At 44.9% G+C, this 13,003-nt stretch overlaps 1 protein-coding gene across 5 annotated transcripts in view; it reads left to right on the top strand.

Annotated features, from left to right (window-relative positions):
• SLC2A4RG (SLC2A4 regulator) overlaps positions 1 to 11,903 on the top strand; it is a 41,319-nt gene extending 29,416 nt beyond the window's left edge. For 2 of the 5 annotated variants that reach the window (XM_056548427.1, XM_056548432.1), the window contains 4 exons: positions 3,526 to 3,608; positions 3,794 to 3,892; positions 10,929 to 11,054; positions 11,449 to 11,668. In XM_056548427.1, coding sequence (XP_056404402.1) covers positions 3,526 to 3,608; positions 3,794 to 3,892; positions 10,929 to 11,025 — 279 coding nt within the window. In that variant the 3' untranslated portion in view covers positions 11,026 to 11,054; positions 11,449 to 11,668. Of the gene's footprint in view, positions 1 to 3,525; positions 3,609 to 3,793; positions 4,890 to 10,928; positions 11,055 to 11,448; positions 11,669 to 11,821 lie in introns of those variants that run through there. The other 3 variants (XM_056548428.1, XM_056548431.1, XM_056548429.1) reach the window with 3 other exon arrangements.
• Positions 11,904 to 13,003: the final 1,100 nt, after the last annotated feature.

Here is a 13,003-nt window from a genome sequence, read left to right as displayed (position 1 = left end):
TGGGTGACGGGTGTACATGGGTGTAGAAGAGGGTACATGGGTGACAGAGGGGCATAGGGGGTGACAGGGCTGTACATGGGTGACAGGGTTCTAGAGGTGTGTACAGGGGTGTAGAGGAGTGTACATGGGGGGCAGAGGGGTGTAGAGGGGTGTAGAGGAGTGTACATGGGTGACAAAGGGGTGTAGAGGAGTGTACATGGGTGACAGAGGGGTGTAGAGAGGTGTAGAAGAGAGAACATGGGGGGCTTAGGGGGTGACAGAGGTGGACAGGCGTGACAAATGGACAGAGGGTTGAATAGGGGATGGACATGGGTGACAAGGATGTGGTCAGGGGTGGACAATGGAGGGTGAACATGGGTGACAGGGGGATGGATGGATAGGGGGGTGGCCAAGGTGGACATGGATGACAGGAGGGGGACAAGGGGGTAAAAGAGGGGTGGACAGGAGTAACAGAGGGGTGGACTGGGGTGACAAAGGGACAGAGGGGTGAACGAGGGGTGGACATGGGTGAGAGGGGGGTTGAACATGGGTGACAGGGGAGGGGACAAGGGAGACAGTAGGTATGAACAGGGGGTCAGAGGGGTGAATAGGGGGTGGACATGGTTGACATAGGGGTAGAGTGTGGGGGGGAGACGTGGGTGACAGGGGTGGACAAGGATGACAAGGGGGTTAAAAGGGGTGACTGGTGAACAAGGGAGGAATAGGGGTGTGGACATGGGTGACAGGGGGTAGATTGGGGGGTAGACTGGGGGGTGGACATGGGTGACTGAGTCAGAGGGGTGGATGGGGTCAGAGGGGTGGACAGGCGTGACAAGGGGGTAAAAGGGGTGGACAGGGGTGACAAAGAGACAGGTGAATAGGGGGTGGACATGGGTGACAGAGGGGTAGAATGGGGTGACGGGGGTGGACAAGGATGACAAGGGGGGGTAAAAGAGAGGTGAATAGGGGGGGTGGACATGGGTGACAGAGTAGACTGGGGATGGACAGGGGAGGTGAACATGGGTGACAGGGATGGACAGGGGGGTGGACAAGACGAACATGGATGACAGGAAGTTGGACATGGGGGGAGTAACAGAGGGGTGGAAAGGGTACAGTACCTTAAGCAAGCCGGCACGGGGCGCAGCTTGCAGTTCCACGGCATCTTCCCCTCTTCGGTGTAGCAGGGCACCATTTTCGGCTTACTGGGCTGCAGGGGGGAGGGGAAAGCAGGGAGGAGGGGGGACACTGAGAGACGCTATGTGTGCAGTATGCATACAGGCGCACAGGCTGGGGTGGGAAATAAAAACAAAAAAATAATAATAATTCACAGCAAAATCCTGCGGCACCCTGGGCAGTTCCGGTTGGGAATCACTGCTGTATAGCATTCCACATTATTCTCTTTCTTAAGGGCATTATTGGGGTAGCGCTTCCCCCTCTGCCTCTTTCTACCTCTCCTTCCTTGCAGGTTGTAGACTGATTACTTGTATTATGCAGCTGTCCCTTCTGCTGTTGTTTTATTTTCCAGGCTACACTTACTGTCTCTGACACCTTCTGAAGTGGAGTATTTAGGTCACCAGACTGTGTTCCTGCTGTTGATATACCAACAGTGATATCATGCCCTACCATGGTATGTGCATTCCCGTGCACTGATTACATTCTTACCGGACGGCACAATTGACTGGTCCATAGGATGTTGGTGGGCATCCTGTTCATTGTTTCCACAGCCACATGGCTAGCCTGTCACTCCGCCCTGTTGGCTTGACCTTGGATACACCATTCATGAGCCATTCCCAGGTCATGCCTTTACACCTGCTCTCTTGGGGTAAGGTTTTTATCCTGGTCTGATTTTGCAGCTAGAACACTGAGTAAATCCTCAGTTTGTCAAGCTAGTAGAGCACTTCACTGAAGTTATATTGGGCCTTAGATCTACAGCACGGTCTCTTTTGAGCTGTGCAGGTCACCTTAGCTGTCTCGCCTTTAGAAGATCCTTTTCTTACAAAGTTTATTTGTGGACATAGCCCCCCACCCAGTTATATTTTTCTGTATTTTGCTAGCTGCCTAGCCATTCAGATCGGGCTTCTTTTCTGCAGGAGGGGAGTATAGCCTGGACATGAGGAGCTGTACCCAGCCGTCTACATGATGTAAATCATAATCCATCAGTTCAGGCCGTCTTCTTCCATTGCTCAATTTTTCCTACTCGTGCCCAGTGTAGACCCTTGAAGTGGTGGATAGGGGTCAGCATGGACACTGTAACCAATCTGTCGTTACACAGCCCCAAACAAAGCAGGCTGTCATGTCCTGTGTGATCTGACCCTTTTCTATCACGTGCAGCAGGAATTATGGTTGATCAAATCTAGTTGTGTTGACATCACTATTTGGCCCCTGTCATGCGCTCAGATTTTTATATTCGCAAATTTTATATATTTTATTTATATATTTATATTTTATTTTTATATTTTATATTTATTTTTTATATTATATTTTATATTTTTTTATATTAGCAAGTTTTGCTCTTTTCATTATCAACTTCAATAAGGGACTGTAGTGCACGTATATAAAACCATTGGCTGAAAATGTAATTTATTCCCTATTCTGAGGAATTAGGGGCACAGACAGTGTTATGCACATGCAGCATCGTAGGTAGTGAATGCGTCATTGGATAGACTCTACATAAGAGTAATCCGTATCAGATCAGCTAAACTTCACTGCCCAAGTGCATGTTCTCGCAATAGAGCAGTGTTTTCCAACCAGGGTGCCTCCAGCTGTTGCAAAACTACAACTCCCAGCATGCCCAGACAGCCTTCGGCTGTCTGGGCATGCTGGGAGTTGTAGTTTTGCAACAGCTGGAGGCACCCTGGTTGGAAAAAACTGCTATAGAGGGTGGAGAGCTACATCCTGGGATATTACATTAATGCTCATAAATATGTATCCTGCTTGATGCATTGAGCTAATGCAGTCAATTATCTGGTCACAGCTTACAGAATTTTTTTTAGATTTTATTAACTTTTTATTTTCCAATAGAAGAAGCCAGCATTTTGCGCTGAAGAACCTGTACTTTAACTGACCGCAATAAAATAAATGGCTTTTAAAGGGGTACTCCATCCCTAGACATCTTATCCCCTATTCAAAGGATAGGGGATAAGATGTCTGATCGCGGGGGTCCCGCCGCTGGGGACTCCCGCAATATAGCATGCAGCACCCACCTGTATCTGCTTCCGGCAACGCTGGAGGTTCTGGCTCCCGACCACGGAAACGGAAGATCGTGACGTCACGACTCCGCCCCCGTGTGACGTCACGCCCGGGCCTTTCAATGCAAGTCTATGGGAGGGGGCGTGACAATGCAAGTCACAGGTGGGTGCTGTTTCGCAATCAGACATCTTATCCTCTATCCTTTGGATACTGGATAAGATGTCTAGGGGTGGAGTACCCCTTTAAACACGTTGCAGCACATGGTCATTAGTGTGTGCATCTGAGAAACGTACGCTAATATACACTTATGTGCATTTATATTTACACTGTATATACTTGTCCCGCCTCCCACTGCAGGTTTGCCCCACATTGAACATCAGCGAGAAAAGGCCGCAGATCCTGACATCTCCTCCGAATTCCAAGCAGGTGCCCGGGACTCGGTGAGCAGACCCCACCAAACCCCTCCGTCTGTGTCTCTGTGATGTGCATTTTGGTATGGCTGGGACAGGGGCAGATCGGTGGTGTTATGTGACCTGTCATGTGATTGATGTAGCTACTCACGCTTTACATTTCCGGCAAAAGCTCTGCCCCTGATCCAAGCCACGCCTTCTTCCCTCTTCCCCAGGAAGCCACGCGGGGAAGCCAAGAAATGCCGAAAGGTGTACGGGATGGAACGGAAAGACATGTGGTGCACCGCCTGCCGCTGGAAGAAGGCTTGTCAGAGGTTCATAGACTGAGGGCTGTAGCAGCTTAACCTCAACCACCCCTAGGGGGCGCAACTGAGCTTTTATTTTATTTTTTTCCCTCCCCATCTCTAAAAAAAAACTAAGTTTTATTCCCAGCCTTTTGTGAAAGAGCCTGACGATTCAGGAGTGTTGTTATACACCCCAATATTTTTATACATGGATTGCATTTCTTTTGTATGGTCTGGAGTGGCCCCCTTGTGGGCTGGGCCCCGCCTAGAATGGCCATGAGGTTCTTCTCAGGTAACGCTCTGCCAATCTCTGAGATTCCTTTTGGTGGACTGATCAGCGAGGGCGAGAAGACGAAATTTATTTTTGATATCATGAATCGAGAGGAGCCCGTTTTTATTTTGGCGGGCGGGCTTTGTGAAGGGGAGGGGGGGGCGGGATGTTTTTAAAATTTTCTTCTTTTTTCCCCCCTATTTTTGTAGGGTGGTCTTAAATTCTTGCTGCACTATGTTTTGCACTTTTTGGAGGCTATGTGGACATGGGGGAGGGGGATAGGTAAATTTATTTAGTGATTCATGACTCTTAAACCTGGAGGTAGGAGAGAAATACTGGTAATAGGCAGAGTGGACTGATGGGCCTGTGAGCTAGTCCCTGGGGATCTAGCTTTGCCTACATAATGTCTGCACCGCTTATTCGTTTTTAAGCCCCACACCTAAAATGAACTTGTTGTGCAAGTAAACACAATCCATTTATGAGATGTAATCTCCATTTCCACCAGTTGCTTACATCCCCTTATAACACACTTCCCCAATTTGTGGTTCTCCAGCTGTTGCAAATAAACAGCTCTCAGCATATCCTAACAACCTGCTGCTGTTGGGGCATGCTGGGAGTTGTAGTTTTGCAGCAGCTGGGGAGCCACAGGTTGGGGATCACTGCCCTATAATGAAATCTGAATAGTTACTGCAATCATCGTGCACACTGGATTATAGGAGTTAGAAATAAGGATCTAGGACAGCGTTTCCCAACCAGGGTGCCTCCAGCTGTTGCAAAACTACAACTCCCAGCATGCTCGGACAGCCAACGGCTGTCCGAGCATGCTGGGAGTTGTAGTTTTGCAACAGCTGGAGGCACCCTGGTTGGGAAACGCTGATCCAGGGTGCCTCTTGTGGCTATATCTGGTATTACAGCTTGTATGCAGTTAAAGGGGTACTCCCGTGGAAAACTTTTTTTTTTATTTTTTTTAAATCAACTGGTGCCAAAAAGTTAAACAGATTTGTAAATTACTTCTATTAAAAAAATCTTAATCCTTCCAGTACTTTTTAGGGGCTGTATACTAAAAAAGGAAATGCTTTACTTTTTAGATTTCTCTGATGTCAGGTCCACAGTGCTCTCTGCTGACCTCTGCTGTCCATTTTGGGAACTGTCCAGAACAGCATATGTTTGCAATGGGGATTTTCTCCTTCTCTGTACAGTTCCTAAAATGGACAGCAGAGGTCAGCAGAGAGCACTGTGGTCGTGACATCAGAGAAATCTAAAAAGTAAAGCATTTCCTCTGTAGTATACAGCCCCTAAAAAGTACTGGAAGGATTAAGATTTTTAATAGAAGTAATTTACAAATCTGTTTAACTTTCTAGCACCAGTTGATTTAAAAAAAAAAAAAAAAAAAAAAATTCCACCGGAGTACCCCTTTAACAGAACAGGGATCAGCTAAGATACCCCATAAAACCTGCAGACAGAAGAGGCGCTCTAGATCCTACCTTCTGACAGCAAAGATGGCAGATTTTTTTTTCTGCAGTATTAGCTATTCATTGTATTGTGAATCAAGGCTTGTATTTTTTTTTATTTTAATGCCCTTCCTGTAATATTTCTCCCCTACCTTACAGGAAGAGCGTTATGTAGTATTGCCTATATTAAGGAAATCTGCATGAATGTCCTCCTACCCACATGCCCAGTGCAATATAATAGTGTCATACATTTCACTGCCCCCTCCTGTACCATCTCAGGAACTGCAAGGGGTAAGAAGTATTGTGCAGGGGCAGAAATGCTCCTGGCTCCCTCTAGGAATATCTAAGCACAAGGGACCAGGATTCTTATACCTATAAGCACATCAATCATGAGCACATATAGTCTATTTTTAGCATTGACTTTAGGGGTATGTTCACACTAAGGAATTTACTTGCATAGTCCTGCGCACATTTTCCGCTCCAGTTCTGCCTTGAATTAAAGTTTGTTTGACTTTAATGGTCTTTCCGTGTCTCTGTTCACACTGAAGACCAGGAATTGGATTCCCCCAGAAGGTAGAACATGTTCATTCTTCTGGTGGAATCCATTAGTCAAAAGCCATTGAAGTCATTGGGACTGGTTTTTCCCAGACAAAATGAGTTTGGGGCAGAAGAGTTTGTGCGGAATTGACGAAGAATTTCCGTGCAAAATTCTCCAAAAGGGAACCAGCCCATTGGTTTTTTTTAGGACTAATCATCCTCTTCAAATTGTGCATAAAATGTCTCTTAAAATTCCGTGACAATTACACATCAAGAGGTGGCAGATTTGCTGAATTTTCTGAATGAAATTATTCCTTGTCAATTCCTCAGTGTGAACCTACTCTAATAGGAAAAATGTAAAATTTTTCAAAATGTAAACGCCACTAGGGGGTGGTCAGGAGCAGAAGTTTATTCCCGCCGTAGTGGTAACTGAAGGCCCTTAGAATTTTTTAGTGCTCCCCCTCTGGTTCATCAGCTGTTTGCAAAACTACAACCCCCATCGCGCTCTGAGAGCGGAGGTTGAGGAACATTAATGTACTCTATGGCTGTAGCCATGGCAACAGACTTTTGACTGTTCTGGTTTGCTTCCATAGTAACAGAGCTTTTTGCAGGGCCAGAGAACCTATATACTGAGATAGGGTTGAAAACCATTAGGCGATATAAGATTTTAAAGCGGTACTCTGGTGGAAAACTTTATTTATTTATTTTTTTTAAATCAACTGGTGCCAGAAAGTTAAAAAGATTTGTAAATTACTTCTATTAAAAAATCTTAATCCTTCCAGTACTCATTAGCTGCTGAATACTACAGAGGAAATTATTTACTTTTTGGAACACAGTGGTCTCTGCCATGGGGATTTTCTCCTACTCTGGACAGTTCTTAAAATGGACAGAGATGTCAGCAGAGAGCACTGTACTCATGATGTCTGCAGAGAGCTCTGTGTTCCAAAAAGAAAAGAATTTCCTCTGTAGTATCCAGCAGCTAATAAGTAGTGGAAGGATTAAGACTTTTTAATAGAAGTAATTTACAAATCTGTAAACATTTCGGGCACCAGTTGATAAAAAAAAAAAAAAAGTTTTCCACAGGAGTTCCCCTTGTGGTGAGATCAGTGCATGTCAGTGAATACCGCAGAATCAAGGCAGATTTTCCCCATTGAATTCAATGGGGAAGTAAAAATCTGCAATAGGTTTGCAGTTGTTGCTGATATTTTGCGGAGTCCACACTGCTCATCTGTGGGTTTGAAAATTTGGATTTCAAGTATTTTATTTATTTTTTCCCTCTACAACCTTAATCTGCATTGTTTGGTGCAGGTGTCCTGCTGCGGATTTTGAAGGACAAATTACTGTGGATTTTCCGCTGTGTAAAATCCGCAGCTTATCCGTCCTGTGTCAGCATATCCTTAGGGTACGGCCGCACATGACATATAGGCTGTACATTGTGAAGCATGGATGAGTATTGTAGACGTCTCATCCAGACAGCGGTGAAAATAATTTGCATACTGTCCGCACAGAAATCGAATTTATATCTGTTTATGTTCAGGATACGCTGTGGACTTTCCCATTTGCCTTCAATAGGGAAGTCCGTATCAGCAATAAATCTGCAGTGTTTTCTTGCTGCAGCAAAATCGCTAAAACGTCTATTTTGCACCAAAATTCATAGTGGAAAATCTGCAACAAAGCCACTAAAATCGACACAATTGTGATGCACTTTTTTCCGTTGCAGGTTTCGGTTTTTTAATTCCTCTGCTGTGTGGCCGCACCCTAGAAATGCACCACTACCGCGCCATAAACCACACGTGCAGCTATTTGTGGTGGTGATAGTTGGTACGCAGCCTCAAGGACATCCCATGGCTGCAGAAGACTTGTAGCGTATTAGGGGATAGAGTTAACCTTTTAAGGAAAAAAAAAAAACTTGTGATACTGGGCTCAGGACAGTCATAGAGTCAGATAAAGGCTCAATGCATTGAACTAGACAGTGCAATACCCAACCCTGCCATGAGGGGGCAGTGTTATTAAAAAGAAGGCCAGGGGGTGTGCAGCGATGCTATGCTTTAATGAATTTGCACTCAATCATTTGACCAGCTCCAGTCTCTGTATTTTTGGGGAGCAGGGTGGCGTTCTGCTTCTTCGCCACTATTTTTGCACAGTCTGGTGTGGGGAGAATGTTTTAATGTTTCTGTATTATAGGAGGGGAGTTTGTATCCTCTGCTTTGTGTTTTTTTTAAATCAGAGACCTATTGGGGGGGTTCCAAGAGAAGGGGGGTCTGTAAAGATGATGTGCGGCACTGCAGGGTTCTTTGGTAATATTTGTGGGATGGGGGTAGGTCAGAGGGCTTTGGTGGCAGGTTGTCGGCCCCTGCCTAGCTCTTCTGCTTGTTGGCTGTATAAAGCCATGTTTTTTTTGGCTGCATTGCCAAATGATCCTGGAATCGGTAAGAACCAGTCATGTGGCTGTAACCTCTTTGGCTTTTCACAACCCTCAGCGTCTCTTCTGCCTTGGATATTGTACAGCGATTTCCAACCTGTGGCTTTCCAGCTGTTGCAAGACTATGACTCCCAGCATGCCCTGACAGCTCACAATAATAGTTTGTAGTCCATAGAGCAGGGTTTCCAAACCAGTGTGCTTCCAGCTGTTGCAAAACTATGACACCCTTCATGCCCTAACAGCTCACAATAATATTTGTAGTCCATAGAGCAGGGTTTCCAAACCAGTGTGCCTCCAGCTATTGCAAAACTACAACTCCCAGCATGCCCGGACAGCCGAAGGCTGTCCGGGCATGCTGGGAGTTGTAGTTTTACAACTGCTAGAGGCACACTGGTTGGGAAACACTGTCATAGAGTATTGAACTCCAATTTTTAGAGTTTTTAGTAGGGATGAGCAAATTTACAGTAATTTGATTCGTCACAAACTTCTCGGCTCGGCAGTTGATGACTTAACCTGCATAAATTAGTTCAGCTTTCAGGTGCTCCGGTGGGCTGGAGACTCTCCTAGGACTGTATCCACCTTTTCCAGCCCACAGGAGCACCTGAAAGCTGAACTAATTTATGCAGGATAAGTCATCAACCGCCAAGCCGAAAAGTTTGTGACGAATGGAATTACTGTAAATCTCTAGTTTTTAGTTTTGCAACAGTTGAAGAAACACAAGTTTGGGTCCTATGCACAAAAGACTGCGAATATTACTGCAACGTGTGAGGTCATGCTGGAAGTTGTGGCTTTAATAGTTGCAGTCCGTAGAATATTGAACCCCTGACCTCCAGCTGTTGCAGCACTATTAATTCCAGAACACATTGACAGCCAAAGGCCCTCAGTGCATGCTGGGAGTGGTAGTTTCTACAGCTTGGCAATCTCTGCAATAAAGTGTCCACAAGGGAAAAACTCTTATTAATATGCAGTACTTGCTGACAGCCAGTAGATGTCACTGTTGGTACTGCGATATGATGGAGCAGAGTGGAGCAGTTCCTGTTATCACAACCTAGCCAGCCATTGATGGATAGAAGTGTGAGATACAGCTGGAGAGCTCTATGTAGGCATAAGCACAGGGCTCAAGTCCTGCAGGGACTCATGGGAACGGAGTTCCTGCACTTTTTCCACAGTAGGAACGCAGTTCCCATTAGCAGAAGTCCTGCAGGACCAGCCCTTAAAGGGGTACTCCGCCCCTAGACATCTTATCCCCTATCCTTTGGATGTCTGATTGCGGGGGGTCCCGCCACTCAGGACCCCAGTGATCTCGTCTGTGGCACCCCAGACATCCGGTGCATGGAGTGAACTTCGCTCCGTGCAGAATGACTGGTGAAGGGGGGGCAGAGGCTCATGACATCACGGCCATGCCCCCACAATGCAAGTCTATGGGAGGGGGCGTGACGGCCGTCATGCCCCCTCCCATAGACTTGCATTGAGGGGCTGTGACGTCACAAGCCTCCGGTTCTTCACCCAAAGCTCTAAATGAATACAGGGTGCAGCATGGAGATTGCGGGGGTCCCCAGCGGCCAGACCCCTGTGATCAGACAGCTTATCCCCTATCCTTTGGATAGGGGATAAGATGTCTAGGGGCAGAGTACCCCTTTAAGTGGAAATCTGGGGTGAGTTCCCAGGACTTGACCCCTGCATAAGCATGAATGTGACCAGTACCGCATGCATGTGGAATAAAGTGGGTATTACAGCAGTGGTTATAAATTGCACAACAATGGGTTCTGTTGCACTTACCTTCCTTTTTATTTCTTCATGGTCAGAATGCCAAAACCAGACTGATGGGGTCAGTATTGGGAATACGATTCACTGGGGGGATGTACAGTGCCCTGTGTGCTAGAGAGCTGCTTAGCAGTGTAGGAAGTATTGCACAGAGATGTATAGAGCCCCAGGCAGCGTCCATGGCACATTCCAAAGTTACACAAAGCAAGAAGTAACAGAATAAGCTTTATTTTATAAGAAAAAAAAGTAAAACAAAACATTGCACTGAGTTTGGCTTGGAAACACATGCCATAGATAGGGGGTGCTGAAGTGGGAGCCAGAGTCTTTCATGCACTAGGGATGGGATATGGTAGCCTGCAAGATGATGCAGCGGAGGTGTACGTCCTGGGGAAGGGGGGTGGGAGTCTGTACTCGTGAAACGTGGTAAAAAAAGGTGCAGGCTTGTGTAACTGTTTCTTCCATATGTGCGGCTGTGTCTGACAGTATACACACAGCGCCACCTCATGGAGACTAATGTGCCAAGCACAGAGCTAAACCTCTTTGTCAGTTATCCTGGTAAATAAAAATTAAAGATTTTTCTTTTTGTATGTGTTGGTTTACCGTGTTTCCTTCCATCTACAGAACGGCGGCCGCGTCGAGCATACAGTATACAGGGCAGCATCTAAACTTCTCAATGTCTCCTGGAACTTGTACATATATATTTAAGAAGAGTATCTGAGCTCTGGAGGTCTGTTCTGCTGTCCCAAGGTAGGCTAGGGTCAGAACACCATTAAGACTCATTCACATTACGTGCGTATACATTTAAGGGTCTGTTCACATGTCCTAAATCTGCTGCAGATTTTATGATTTACTTATTAGCCTAAAATCTGCAACAAATATAGGATGTGTGAACATACTTTTTTATTTTATTTATTTTTTATACATTTAAGGGTATTAGGACATACTGCACAACACAGACTGGAATTGTGTAGACTTCTATCCCTTTGTGGGATAGAAACGCATCGCATACTGCACTTTTCTGTCTTTTTACCTTTCAGGCATGCACAGTAACATGATTGAATTGTACAACTTTTGTTGCAAGGAAAAAACTTTATAGAATTATCATAAACATCAATGTTTTATTGTTTGTCTGTTTTTTTAGATGTTTCATGTATACTTAAAAAGGATGTTAAAAAGCTTTGTGTGAACCTAGCCTAAACCTTCCATTGTTCTGCTCCATCATAAGAACCAAACAACAAAAACGTATGTGCCCGATCCACTTCATGCCAGACCCCTTTGACTCTTGGGTCTGCCAGCTTTCCATCATGGTGTTCAGAGCCTCCAACGCAGATCTGGACCTAGTTTAATAAACCTCTTTGGGAGAGCTGAATATAAACCAGTGTGGTCACTATTAAAGGGCATCACCCAGCTTTCCCTGAATCTTGTTAGGCTAATATTATTTATATATATATATATATATATATATATATATATATATATATATATATATATATAATTTGTTCTCCTGGATGCAGTTGGACCCGTTCTCATCCAAGAAGATTGTATCCCTGCATACAAATCCAAAGCTCGTGTTTACAATAAGGAATCAGAAGTCACTCAGGTATTATTGGTAATGGCGCGGTTATGTCCTGAATCATGATATGAATGAAATAATGTTTTCTGGTGTTTCATGTTTCAGGCTGCAGAGACGGATATGTGGCAAGGTAGGAGACCAGATGCTCTGTGTCCACCCGCATGTTTGGTGAATTGTCGATTAATGGATGTAGGTGCATCAGGCTCTCTCTGGGCTTCTTTGCTACATGTGTAGATTTGGAAAATCAAGGTTTCCGGGACATCCCAATAACATGTGAAACATTATTATGGTGTTGCCTTGGGTAAAGCTGGCAATACTGAGAGTTTTAGGTTGGAGCAGCTGACTATTTCATATGTATGAGAGGTGGGCTCACTCTCCCCCAACAAATAGTTTGAGATTGTAGATTTCAGTGCCAATCCCATTAGTGGTGTGTGGCAGTAGCTTGTTTCCTTCTTCCTCATGAAAACAGACATGCTCGGAGAAACTGAGCATGCATGAGGAAAAATAGCTGTATGGCCAAAGGAGCCATCAGTTAAAGGGGTACTCCACTGGGAAAAAAAAATTCTTAAATCAACTGGTGCCAGAAAGTTAAACAGATTTGTAAATTACTACTATTTTAAAATTTTAACCCTTCCAGTACTTATCAGCTGCTGTATGTTTCAGAGGAAGTTCTTTCCTTTTTGAATTTCCAGAGCAGGAACAAATCCCCATAGCAAATCTTTCCTGCACCGGACAGTTCCTAAAATGGACAAAGGTGTCAGCAGAGAGCACTGTGGTCAGACAGAAAGGAAATTCAAAAAGAAAATAACTTCCTGTGGAGCATACAGCAGCTGATAAGTACTGGAAGGATTAAGATTTTTAAATAGAAGTCATTTATAAATCTGTTTAACTGTCTGGCATCAGTTGATTTAAAAAAATAAATAAATAAAAAAAAAAGTTTTCCATCGGAGTACCCCTTTTAAGATTTTTCTCCATGAGGTATCTCCTTTAAGGGGTAATGGTGCCCTTCAGGGGAGTACCCCTTTAAAGTTGTACATCTAGGTTTAGACAAGAAATTCTACCCAAGGGGGAGGGTATAGTACATTTCAATAATTTCTGGGCACAATATAGAAAGAATGGGAAC

Source organism: Hyla sarda, chromosome 12, assembly GCF_029499605.1.
Source record: "Hyla sarda isolate aHylSar1 chromosome 12, aHylSar1.hap1, whole genome shotgun sequence".
Classification (NCBI taxonomy): Eukaryota; Metazoa; Chordata; class Amphibia; order Anura; family Hylidae; genus Hyla; species Hyla sarda.
The sequence above is the reverse complement of the archived record's forward strand: the minus strand, read 5'-3'. Positions and strand labels throughout refer to the sequence as shown.